This window comes from Acipenser ruthenus, chromosome 3, assembly GCF_902713425.1.
Source record: "Acipenser ruthenus chromosome 3, fAciRut3.2 maternal haplotype, whole genome shotgun sequence".
NCBI lineage: Eukaryota > Metazoa > Chordata > Actinopteri > Acipenseriformes > Acipenseridae > Acipenser > Acipenser ruthenus.
In genome coordinates, this window is record NC_081191.1 from 87,860,888 (window position 1) to 87,873,468 (window position 12,581).

At 40.0% G+C, this 12,581-nt stretch overlaps 1 protein-coding gene across 1 annotated transcript in view; it reads right to left on the reverse strand.

The window, feature by feature from the left end:
- Nucleotides 1–5,626: 5,626 nt before the first annotated feature.
- The window catches only part of LOC117394379 (contactin-associated protein-like 2), a 545,795-nt gene continuing 538,840 nt past the window's right edge, over nucleotides 5,627–12,581 (reverse strand). Inside the window, exons 23-24 of the mRNA XM_033992589.3 lie at nucleotides 11,007–11,081; nucleotides 5,627–9,351 (exon numbers count right to left, since the gene is read on the reverse strand). Of these exons, the coding sequence (XP_033848480.1) occupies nucleotides 9,152–9,351; nucleotides 11,007–11,081 (275 nt within the window). The 3' untranslated portion in view covers nucleotides 5,627–9,151. The remainder of the gene's footprint in view (nucleotides 9,352–11,006; nucleotides 11,082–12,581) is intronic.

Sequence of the window (12,581 nt, forward strand, 5' to 3'; positions counted from 1 at the left end):
CTCACATCCAGTTCAAGACTCTTGTACTAGCCTACAGATGCCTTGACCAGACTGCACCCAGCTACCTCCAGACCCTCATCTCTCCTTACACCCCCACTCGACCTCTCCGCTCCTCCTGCACTAGAAGACTGGCTCTACCTCCTCTACGCTCCCCTGCCTCCAGAGCCTGCTCCTTCTCCACCCTCGACCCGCAGTGGTGGAATGACCTTCCTACAGATGTCAGGACTGCCCAGTCCCTGGTCACCTTCCGGCACCTCCTAAAGACTCCTCAAGACTCACCTCTTCAGACAGCACCTCCAACCTGCGACTCTCAAAAACAACCCGTCCCTCTTATTATATGCAGACTTGGCAATTGGGAAGGTTACCTCAGCCACCAGTTTCAACTGGACAGCAGCGATCTGAGGCTCGTGCTGTCAGGGCATAACGCAAGTTCATGTTAAGTGGTTTTATACAGAACTGTAAACCCACAAGATATATACAACATGACAGACCAGACACAGCAAAAAACAATTATAAAAAAAGCCGCCCACATTAGCATTAAGGTGAACTACTCCACTGCTAACCATAAAATCGCCGATCAGCCACTACTTCTGCCGTCTTGGTATCCACAGTAACAACTGACCTGCTCCCTTGCAGTATTTATAGTTAAGGATAAACACGCTCATTAACATTTACACGTGAAATGCGGGTTTCCATGCGAAACCGGGCGTGGTTTTCCCGTGTGTTTCGTCATGTACACGAGTAAATGAGATTTACCCTATCCCTCTCTTTGGCCGTTTTTTCGGCCACAAACCTGATTTACCCGAGTAATTCTCCCAAATGTGCACGCGCATCGCTATTTCAGTGTAAATTGACCCGCATGGAAACCCCATGATTGAATATCGTGGAATGTTTTGATACATGACTGCAGTCTTTCAATCTTCGGTCACACATGCATCTCTCCAGTATGAACTGCTATAGAACACCCCCATATCATGATCGAACCACGTCCATGTTTAACTGTAGGCACAAGGTTTTGTGCACTTAAGGCGTTCCCTTTTTCCCTGTTCTCCAAATATACTGTGGTCTATTTTTGGTGAAGTTATATTTTAGTCACATTGGATCACAGAATTTTGTTGGAAAATGCTTCAGATTCCTGTTCATATTTCTTGGCAATTTTTTTTTTCTTTAACAGATGTTGGAAATAATTGCCTCTTTTCTGGCTGTGGACTTTATAATGCAGCATAATTACTGGCAATGTGTTTCAATCAATTAACATATTTTAAAATTAGTTCTATTAATTTTTTACAGACCTTTAATGTTAAGGTGCCAATACTTTTGTCAGGAACAAATATTTGAAATTACGTAAGATTGCAACAGAAAGGGGCCTCAGGTCGTGCACTCCAGGGTGTACATCCTTAAATTAGCACTAATTTTCTGAGGAATCAACATATATGAAATGTGTGTTGTTCAGTTCCTGTTGCCAGCTGGAATTTATAAATTCATAAACTGTAAAAATAGTTTTTAAATGCACTAAAAAGCACAGGGCCAGTAAAATGGGCCCAGTACCATAAAAGCAATTACAAAAGCAAGTAATACACCAGCGCCATCTGGTGGAAAAGTGAAATACTTAAAAAAAATAAAATAATGCTTCAATACAGTTTAGTAATTGAGCTTTGTAATTAAAAAATAATAGTGAGTCATGTTTACAAAGAGTTTATATACAAAATACAATAATAAAAAAAGTGAAAGATGTTTTTAAATACAAGATATTTTTAGGTTGTGGGGGAAGGGTGGGGGAGCAAAGTAACTTCAGTTACTTGTGTTGAAAATGTGTTTTAGGCTGTATGAAAATGTATGAAGTTCAGAAATTAATATCAGAATATTTATCTAATTTATGAACTTTGTATTTTATGTAAAGTGTTCTGAGACGCCTTTATTAATGTGACGTGCACTATATAAATAAAGACTCATTGATTACACTATGTAACACAATTTTTGTTCCTGGGTAGTAAGTGTTATTTCCTAATTGCTTATGCCTCAAAAGTATAGAAAATTCCCCACAAACTTTGCTTTTGTGACCAGGACAGTGATATTTTGAAATTTACCTATTTCCAATGACAAAACGGACGAATTTGTGTCTTTTCGTTCACATAAAGTCAGAAAAAAACAACATATGAATCCAAATTAACATGTATTTATACTAAAGTAATACAAAAATGACTACAAAAGATTTAGAAGTGAGTATTTTTTAGAGATTTACGATTATACTGTAAATCACTTTCACGAATCAGCCCCCAAATGTAGTCTCCCATCATGTTCTCATTATACTGTCCTTGGTAGCGGCGTTCAAAGTCCAGTATATCCTGGTGGAAGCGCTCGCCTTGCTCCTCCGAGTACGATCCCATGTTCTCCTTGAATTTATCAAGATGAGCATCAAGGATATGGACTTTGAGGGACATCCTACAGCCCATTGTGCTGTGTAGTTCTTCACCAGAGTCTCAACCAGCTCCACATAGTTTTCGGCCTTGTGATTGCCCAGGAAGCCCCGAACCACTGCGACAAAGCTGTTCCAAGCCGCTTTCTCCTTACTAGTGAGCTTCTTGGGGAATTCATTGCACTCCAGGATTTTCTTTATCTGTGGTCCGACGAAGACACCGGCTTTGACCTTTGCCTCAGACAGCTTAGGGAAGAAGTCTTGAAGGTACTTGAAGGCTGCCGACTCCTTATCTAGAGCTCTGACAAATTGTTTCATAAGGCCCAATTTGATGTGCAGTGGTGGCATCAGCACCTTCCGGGGGTCCACCAGTGGTTCCCACTTGACGTTGTTCCTCCCCACAGAGAACTCGGTCCGCTGTGGCCAGTCCCGCCTGTGGTAGTGCGCTTTGGTGTCCCTGCTGTCCCAAAGGCAAAGATAGCAGGGAAACTTGGTAAAACCGCCTTGGAGACCCATCAGGAATGCCACCATTTTGAAGTCTCCTATGACCTCCCAGCCGTACTCATCATACTTCAAGGCGTCCAGCAAGGTCTTGATGCTGTTGTAATCCTCTTTGAGGTGCACCGAGTGAGCCAGGGAAAGAGACATTATGGAGCAGCATGGCTTTGAGGCTCCTGGATGAGCTGTCAATGAAGAGGCGAAACTCATTCTGGTTACAGGCGATTCCGATTGCCTTGAACAGACTGGTCACATTGTGGCAGAAGCAGAGCCCATCTTGACGGGTGAAGAAGCTGGAAAAGGTTGGTGACGCTTCCTCTGATCTGCGACTTGCACACTTTCATCAAGTTCCACTGCTTGAGCCTAGACGTCAAAAGCTCGGCATTGGACTTGGTGAGACCAAGATCTCTAATCAAGTCGTTGAGGTCTTTTTGGTTGGGGTAGTATGGGTTTCTCTCCTCAGCTTCACCTCTGAAATTGTCATCTGGATCTACAACTTCTTCCTCGCTCTTTGACTTGCTGCTATCTTCTAAAGACGACTGCTCTCTCTCCGGAGGAGTGGGTACGGGGAGCTCATGGCAGTGTGGCACCGGGGCGATGGATGAAGGAAGGTCCGGATACGTGATAGCAGGTGCATTCTTGCCAGTCCGACGTTTGGAAGGGTCCACCATGCAGAAGTAGCAGTTGCTTGAGTGGTCAGTGGGTTCCCGCCAAATTCTTGGGATAACGAACTTCATGGCTCTCTTTTCCCCTCTGTACCATCCTACAAAAATACATTTATTTCACCCAGCACTGAATCTATCTGGAATGTTCTGGAAAATAGGTAAATTTCAAAATTTCACTGTCCTGGTCACAAAAGAAAAGTTTGTGGGGAATAATAGCCGTTTTCTATACTTTTGAGGCAGAACCAAAAAAAAAAAAAAAAATTGTTACACGGTGTTATCATACATGATCAGGGCAGCATTTTTATAGCAACCACTTACTGTGTACATTCCAGTGGAATAGACCATCAGAAGGTTCAATGAAAATGTTGGTTTTGGGAACCATAATTGTCACAGTGAGTTAGACCCATTCATCATTTCTGGGTTCGGGGGATGGAATCTGTTTATTATGTCTGAGGGGTCTTTACTATTTATTATTTTATTATGCCTGAGGGTCTATATTTCTGGATGTAATTTGTTAATGTTACACATGAAAGAGAAAATACTATAGAAGTAATTATATAAATATCATCAGAGCAACTTTACAATGCCAGCCACTTCTAGCTCTTCCACATTCCCGTTTCCAAATCAAGGAAGTAGTGTGGCATCAGTGTGGCCTGTGCAGTGAGTGTGGTCATCACGAGGCCATCTGTGTGGCCTGTGAAGTGAGTGTGGTCATCACCAGGCCATCTGTGTGGCCTGTGCAGTGAGTGTGGTCCTCACCAGGCCGTCAGTGTGGCCTGTGCAGTGAGTGTGGTCATCACCAGGCCGTCAGTGTGGCCTGTGCAGTGAGTGTGGTCATCACTAGGCCGTCAGTGTGGTCATCACCAGGCCGTCAGTGTGGTCTGTGCAGTCAGTGTGGTCTGTGCAGTGAGTGTGGTCATCACCAGGCCGTCAGTGTGGTCTGTGAAGTGAGTGTGGTCATCACCAGGCCATCAGTGTGGCCTGTGCAGTGAGTGTGGTCATCACCAGGCCGTCAGTGTGGTCTGTGCAGTGAGTGTGGTCATCACCAGGCCGTCAGTGTGGTCTGTAGCACGACAGCCTGATGAGGCTCCCCCTTTCAGAATAAAATCGGTTTAGACCAGTGGTTAGAGTGATGGGCTAGACATCAGGATCCTGATGCTGCATTGCAACATGTTCAGAGTGCAAAAACATGCTAGAAGGTGTTTCATTTTAGGTGCCTGAGCACTTATTCAGACTGCTCGCAGACATTAGAGCCCTTTGGAACTTGCTCACCGACAGGCACTCTGGTGGCAGTGCCTCGCTGCAGAAAAACAGCCAGCACCTTATAGTTATTAAACAAGACCCCCCACCCCCAAGTAAAGTAGTTCCCTGTTTTAGGATATTGCTACACACAGATGTTATCTACAAATATCTTTTGTGAAGCGAGGCTGAGTAACTACATTTAATGTCTGAGTAGTAACCACTTTAGATTTAACTTCTGCATCTATGCAGTTATATATTGTTATCTTGTAACAATTTTAAGTCGCCCTGGATAAGGACGAGCGCTAAGAAATAAATAATAATAATAATATGTGTAGGTATAATATGCAGAGTTTGGCATCATAAGATCACTGAAGAAATTTGAAATCCCCCACAAAAGTGATCAGTAGAGATACTTTACAGTACTTGCCATATAACAGGTTGTATCCAACATGCTTGAAATTAAACAAATCTGGGTTTAGGGCTGCTGTACATCAACCACACTTCTCTGCTGTGTTTTATTCATTACTTGCCAAGTTTGTCCAACTTATTTTACATGGGCTCCATACAAAAACAGATAGTTCCCCAATATCATAGGTTGTGTACATTGACTTTCATGAAAGATGTACCAGATTTAAAAGCCTGTAAATTAGATGAACTGAAGTCCATGTACAGTAATGAGCTTGTTTAAGGACTTTAGTTATTTTGTGGTATTTACAGTGCTTACAGAGCAGAATTCCTGGTGGGAATGAGATCTTTGTTCTATGAAGAGTTAAAAATACACAGCAGAAACCACACATCACAATCATTTATGGCAAGGCTCTTTTAATGTTGTTACTTTATACCAAACCACAGTACATACTCCAAATAAGGCCAGACAGATTATGTAAGCTCTTTTAAAATAATTATAATAAAGAAATCACAAACACTGATGTCTCTTAAAGAGCCAGTGTCCCATTTTTAAAGGCTAACATTGCAGTGGGATTTGATATGGTCTTGTAATTTCCCCACTTGGTCAAAAAGAAAGACAGAAGCCTTTATAGCTTTCCAAACACTTTCATACATTTGCTAAAACCTGAAAGAGAGGCAAGGCGACCCACATTCACTTAGAACTGTGAAAGGATACCTCAAAAGGGGTTTCAACCAGTTTATACAGGGTGGCTGATAGTGCAGATACATTAATAATAACAACAACATTGTGATATATAAAACATATTTACCAGTATTTCAGTTAATAGCTCTATGACTAAGTACAGTTAATTCCCCTGACTCCCACCATAGAGAACTGTGAAGGCTATCTTCAGTAACATACAGAAAGCCTCTTCAGGAGTCTTGGAAAATGAATATGCAGTAGTACTGTATACAGCTAACAGTGGCAATGCTGCTATAAACTTCACTTTCGAATACTGACAGTCTCTATTCAGGGGTGTTTCTGATAACATAATAAGACTTGTATCGCAACTATTTAACTCCTTTTGAGGCATATACCTTCATAGTTTTCTAAAATTCATTAAGGGTCACATTGAAAATCTGATGGCATCTCTCAAATTCTCTATATCCAATTTTCTTACCCTTTGGGATCCAGGCAATATAATGATACTGTTTTAATATTTCAGTAAGCTCAATGAAATGTTTACCTTTTTACATCAATGATTGTCCATTTCTCTGCTGCTATGCTAAAATGATTTCAATACTCAACTCATGAATCATGAAACAGTTTACACAATGTATCAATAAAACCGTCAATAAACTGCATGGCATGTATATATTTACATACACACCATATATATATTTACATATGGGGATCATACTCTGCCTACGTAATTGTATTTAATCACATGGAATCAATAAAAGCGAAAAAAAAAAATAGAAATACATTAATGTGCCACGTCCCTCATTAGAAATTGAAAAGGGGACACTGTTTCAATGTAAAATGTTAATTAATTATTTCCTAATGAGGATTACAATAGACCAGTTTCCTTCTCTGAAATCTAAACTGTACTCCTGCTCTATCACAATATACCCCTAGAAGTCTGCCAGCATGCAAAAATAATGTAAACACATAAAAAAAGCTCTCCTCAAATAACTGAATGATCTACCTCTGTATGCAGTAATTAATAGCTAGTCACGTTTACACACAAACAATGCTTGAGCAGGAAAGGCTAATAATAAACATAGCTAACATTATGCTCATTTATAAAACATCTTTTTTTTGAAAAAAAAAAAACATAAATAATGGATGATATGTACATTGTGAGGCCAGAAACAAAACTGCATCTACCAGTCAAAGTGAAACCACTTGGCAGAATTGCTTGTATGATACTTCCTCATAGTCTGTAAAATTATTAATGTCAATAATGCGTCACAATCTTCATGGTACACATTGCTCAGTAAAATGTGCTCCAAATATTGTCTTTGATGTTGTTATACTGTTGCCATGGTGTATCTTGACAATTATGACAAGAGCAAGAGTGCCCCCTGCTTGCACCAGCAAGACATGCATATTCCTTTAGAAAATATCATGAGAAGGAATCCATAGCTTTCCTGCACCAGTGGTAATCACATTGCAACGATGGGATCTCATATGCACACTCACCAACCACCAGGAAAAAATAATAACACAAAACCAAAACATTATTCATTGATAGATAATGCCAACACATCAGCAGCATTTCCTAGTTACATTAGGAGTGCATCTAGGCTCTGTTTTGGCATGTCAAGCAAGGCTTTGTACTGTGTAAGCAGATATGCGCAACAGCAAGTTACTGCTGATCAGATAGACTACTAGTGTATTAGGAATTAGAGGCATGCACTGTAGAGGACACCTTAGTCAAGGACATGGAATGCAAGGTGTTCAGGGGCCGATATTATCCGAAGAATCAATGGGAAGAGCTGGGCATTGTTTTGTTAGTGCTGGGATAGTTTGGTTGCATAATAAAATATTTCTATCAATGTTTTTTTTTTTTTGTCCCAGCATTGTAGTTGTATGATTAAACGGAACGCAGGTTAATATGGCAAAAAAATATTTGGGTGTATGTTTAATGATAGTAACTTTAGTGGATGAGGAGACCCACCTTCCTAGGGCTAAAAAAATACAAAAGCAAACCAAACACAAGTAGCATCGTTTCATCAAAGCATTAACGCAGGGAGCCAGACAATGCCAAACAGACACCAACATTGGTCACTTTATTTAAATGTGAGAAGTGAAAGATGAAGTCATCACAATTTACAAATCAACACTTCTTTGGAAGGAAATTCCATTAGATGAGTTGATTTCTAAAGGGTACGTGTTCAGGGGTGCTGTACCTAAAGAAACTAGAATAATGGCCAATGGGATGCCACGTGAGCCGATGGCTCAATTAGAAGACCGGTGTAATGAAATGAGGGTAGAGGGTTGCAGTAAGATTCCTACTAGGGCCATGTTATTCTTTTAGAAATACAAATCAATATTTTGCTCATATACAGTTATTTAGCACATGCCATTCCTGCTCATTTGACCATCTATTTGGCAGTATTGGCCCCCCTTCTCATTTATGGCAGCGGTCCTGATTGGTGTACAGGGCAAAGCACTAGAATTTCCTCTGTGGCCTCTTTGTTTCTGAAAAATGTGTATTCATAAAAACCAATTAATATAGAAGGTTGTAAGTTAGCAAAACAATACTTTTGTTTTTATATAGACCCCATGGAGTACTAAAAATGATAAAAACAGGGCAGTATTTTATTAACTATGATAAAGCCGAGTATTTGGCAACTCAATTTGCACAAAGCTAAATATTTGGCAACTAAAAAAAGGGGTACAATACTTTTCATTTAAATAAAAAGAAATTCACATTTAAAAAAAATAAAAAAAATGCAACTGTGCAAAGAAAGGATTATTACCTGCAACTTGTAGCATGCCACATTTCTCCTCACAGTAACACCTGCTATAGCTTTTAAATACAATCTAAATGTCATTTGTTTTTGTAAAGTTTTTTTTTTTTTTCACATGTAGTATGGTTTAAATAATTATTTACACAGGGCATTTGGCATACATTGTGTTTTGTACACTATACTTTTATATTTTCTTAAATATGTTTGGAAGCTTTTTTTGGTAAAAAAAAAAAAAAAAACACGAAGTAAAATAATGGAAATAATGATGGGTTTCCAGATTTCAAAATGGAATTTATATTTGTTGACTCCTCAAACACAAAGTAAAATCTTTAGGGGCGAGTCACAATTTACAGTTTGTTTCTCGACTCTCGCTTGTGCTGATCTTCATTACTGTACCAAAACTGCTTAGAGTACAATGCTTTTCAAATTGCCCCCCCCCCCCCATCCCCCCATCAACATCCCATCAGATGAACCATTCCTTTTTGCTCTCGTCAATGGTTTCTGTGAAGTTTGGGTCGTTGCCCATGATGGCAGCATCAGCGGTGTCGGCAGACTCCGCCCCCTTGGCCTCATTGGTGTGGTAGGTCCCCTTGTGGCGGAACATGTAGCGGATCAGGAACACCAGGGTGCACAGAATCGTGAAGATCACAACCGCAATGACACCTACAGGGGAGAGAAAAAGAGAAGACTACTCATCACAAGAATAGCCTAAATCAGTGAGCTAAAGGCTGACAGCCTTATGAACCCTAAACTAGATACCCCATTATCTGAAAAGTTTCTCCTTCATTCGCACCTTGTTAATCTTTATTTTGGTGCTTTAAAAAAAAAAAGGAAGGGGACTGGAGATCACTGGCTACCAGCTCTTGTGCTTCCTTTCACCTTCTGAAACGTGTCTCCAGGGTTCAGTAGCTTTGTAACATCTGTTTCTCAAAGGCCCAGCCTCCTGGAAAGTCTTTACCTGGACTAGTTGGGGGATTTGACTATAGTGGCTGCAAAATAGCTCTGTTTTTCCACCCAACCTACAGGAGTGCAAATATTATTATTATTTGTTTATTTAGCAGACGCCTTTATCCAAGGCGACTTACAGGAGACTATAGTGTGTAAACTATGCATCAGCTGCAGAGTCACTTACAATTACGTCTCACCCGAAAGATGGAGCACAAGGAGGTTAAGTGACTTGCTCAGGGTCAAACAATGAGTCAGTGGCTGAGGTGGGATTTGAACCGGGGATCTTTTGGTTACAAGCCCTTTTCTTTAACCACTGGACCACACAGCCATTAGGGCAGGACTCCTCATGCACCCCACATGGCACTACTAGGTGAGCCACTCGGGAAGTATTTTTTCTTTACAGTTTTTGTGATCTTGAAAAGATGAGACACAGCAAGCTACAGTCAGACAATGACAGACGGTACAATTATATATATATATTGTGAAAGATTTCACCTTCTCGGGTTCGTTGCCCCTTTAAGAATTGACCCAGACACAGAAATAACGTTCAGCGCTTCCGCGCACTTTTAATAAACAAACAAAAAAACACAAAACAAACACCTAGCTCTTATACGAGCACTAACTAAACATACAGGAACACCCTTCCTAACACGGGACGGATACCCCGTTTACCCGTAGCAACCAAAACACACGCTTTACACAGCTAAACACAGCACAGGACTTACATTGGGGCTGCTAGGACACAGAGTACTCCATTCCATGTCCTTCTCCTCAGCAGCCCCGAGCAGATTGACTGCTCTCCTTTTAACTGCCCAATCACGCTCAGGTGCGGATAATCATTAATAAAACAATTAACAACACGTGCATTCGCACATCTTTTCTCTCTTGCAGGGAGGTTTTAACCCCCTCCCTGCTGTCTCACTCCACCTGCTTCCTCACAAAATATATATAATTATCTTTTTGGTTGCTTCATCTGCTCGTCTATTTGCCAAGAAACTGTATGGAGGAAGGTGTGTGTTCAGCCTTACAAAAATGTATTTTACAGATCAGGGTGAGGAAAGAATCTCTATCACATCCACTGGTTACTGGTGATGACTATGAAGAATTCAGGAGGTCAGATGGTCAATCACTGGCTAAGGATGACCGTAGAATGAAAAAGAATGTAAAAGAATGAAAGGCTGGCCCAGAAATCAGCTAAATCACAACTGAAATACGGCTGTCAATACAAGTAATTCTATTATTCCCATATACTGTATGTCTGGTTGGAGAGGAGATGGTTGCTGTTAGCAAAGACACCCACGTAAACATTATTAAAACAAACCAACAAGTACTGGCTTCTAAAAGACCACAATCTTTAACATTCCACCTACCTCCAATTATTGCAGAGTTTCTGTTCACTCCACCTGGTATCACCCTTTCTTCATTAAAAGGGGAATCAGCACTCGCTGCAAAAGTGAAAAAAAAGAAGACAAGAATATACATCTATTAAAGTTGTAACATCCAAACAACAATTTTCACTCCCTCCGTTACAGGTCAGAAGCATTTTGTGGAGTCCGATGGGGCTCTGTTTCCTGTAACACAGGACTTGGAACTCCAACATCCATTTTCATGATTTTTTTACAGTGGACCTCCTGGTTACAAGCCCTTTTCTTTAACCACTGGACCACACAGCCTTAAAGTAAAAGCCAAAATGGCTCAAACTGCTTTGTAATGGGCATCAATACCCCTGCATGTACAGTATGTGTAAAATATTAAAACTACGGATATTGACACTATTTAAATATTCTATAGTACTGTAGTTATTTCATGAATAAGGATGGCCTTAAACATGAGCAGGGTAGTCAAGCCTTCCAAGGGAAAGCTTAGAGTGCATTGCAGACACATTAAGGTTACTGCCCAGTGATATCTTATAATGTGCATTGCAGACACATTAAGGTTACTGCCCAGTGATATCTTATAATTGGGGTTTCTGATTTTTGGTTTTAAACAGATTTAAAAAAAACAAAAAAAAACAGTGTAACAATAAAACACTGGAAATCATTACTAAATTCATGTTGACTTGACCCTATTTCCAGTGAAAAAAATAAATAAAAATACAGGCTCACATTCATTTGTTCTGAATAATTTAAACCCACCCCAACTACGAAGTGGCAGCACATTCCTATATTCCTATTGGAGGATTGTAACACGCTTGAGAGATTTAAAACAAGATGTTCTTGCTCACAAGATTTAAAGCTCTATTACAGTTCGATAATATTTACATTTTATTATTATTTATTTCTTAGCAGACACCCTTGTCCAGGGCGACTTACAGTCGTAGACAAAAATACATTTCAAGAATCAATAATAATGAAATAGTAGCAGCAACACAGCAGCTAATAGCAGATATCAGGCTTAAAGAGCATGGAAAGCAAGAGAGAACAGAATTTAACTCATGGACTCATGCTCATGGAATTTAACAGAATTGTAAATTATGCAAGGATTGTAAAACAATGCCTAAGCACACAAAAACCCCAGAAGAATATGCCCAGGACCATAAGGATTTCGTTGTGGAAGACAGCAAAGGAAAGAGGGTACAATTGAAGTGTGCAAGTACTGTCAAGTTACAATACATATTGCGACAGAAAAAAACAAAGTAACCGAAAGCAATAATTGCATACAGTATAAAAAGCACGGAAGAGTCCTAGTGCCAATTAAAATAAAATAAAATAAAATAAAATAAATAATAGTATCACCTACGTAGGAATTTGTACTTCCTTCCCCATGTAGCTCATTATATACTGGATCATCCCATTGGTACATTTCACATACTTGGCACATCAATTTTTATTTACTTTTACGTTTTGATGTCGAAGGTTGCGGGAAGTGGGTGCTGGCTGAACTCAACTGTATCTTTGTAATGTAGGAGCAGTGTATGGTTTATCTGCAGTGCCTGTGCTATTGTC